Source organism: Rhincodon typus, chromosome 5, assembly GCF_021869965.1.
Source record: "Rhincodon typus isolate 14 chromosome 5, sRhiTyp1.1, whole genome shotgun sequence".
In the NCBI taxonomy this organism is placed as follows: Eukaryota; Metazoa; Chordata; class Chondrichthyes; order Orectolobiformes; family Rhincodontidae; genus Rhincodon; species Rhincodon typus.
In genome coordinates this window covers 337,089-337,316 of record NC_063336.1, presented here as the reverse complement: position 1 = coordinate 337,316, position 228 = coordinate 337,089, and the positions used below count along the sequence as shown (strand labels likewise).

The 228-nt window shown below is 55.3% G+C and overlaps 1 protein-coding gene across 1 annotated transcript in view; it reads left to right on the top strand.

The window, feature by feature from the left end:
* LOC109926104 (calpain-2 catalytic subunit-like) overlaps nt 1-228 on the top strand; it is a 17,517-nt gene that overhangs the window by 10,894 nt on the left and 6,395 nt on the right. Inside the window, exon 8 of the mRNA XM_048596601.1 lies at nt 42-53. Coding sequence (XP_048452558.1) covers nt 42-53 — 12 coding nt within the window. The remainder of the gene's footprint in view (nt 1-41; nt 54-228) is intronic.

Below are 228 nucleotides of genomic sequence, written 5' to 3'. Positions count from 1 at the left end.
CAGTGTTCCTTACTGAGGTTACCTTTGTGGTAATTTTACAGGTTCCCCATGAGGTACGTTGGAAATCCAGGTAGCATGCGGTCAGCTTTCAGCTCGGAACAGTAACTCTGCTTCCCAACACTCGGTCAGCAGGCAAGGGTCAGGGAGAAAGACTGTCTGTAATCGCAGCAGTGACACAGAGGGAGGGTCAGCGCTGGGGGAGCGCCGCACTGTCGGAGGGTCAGCGCT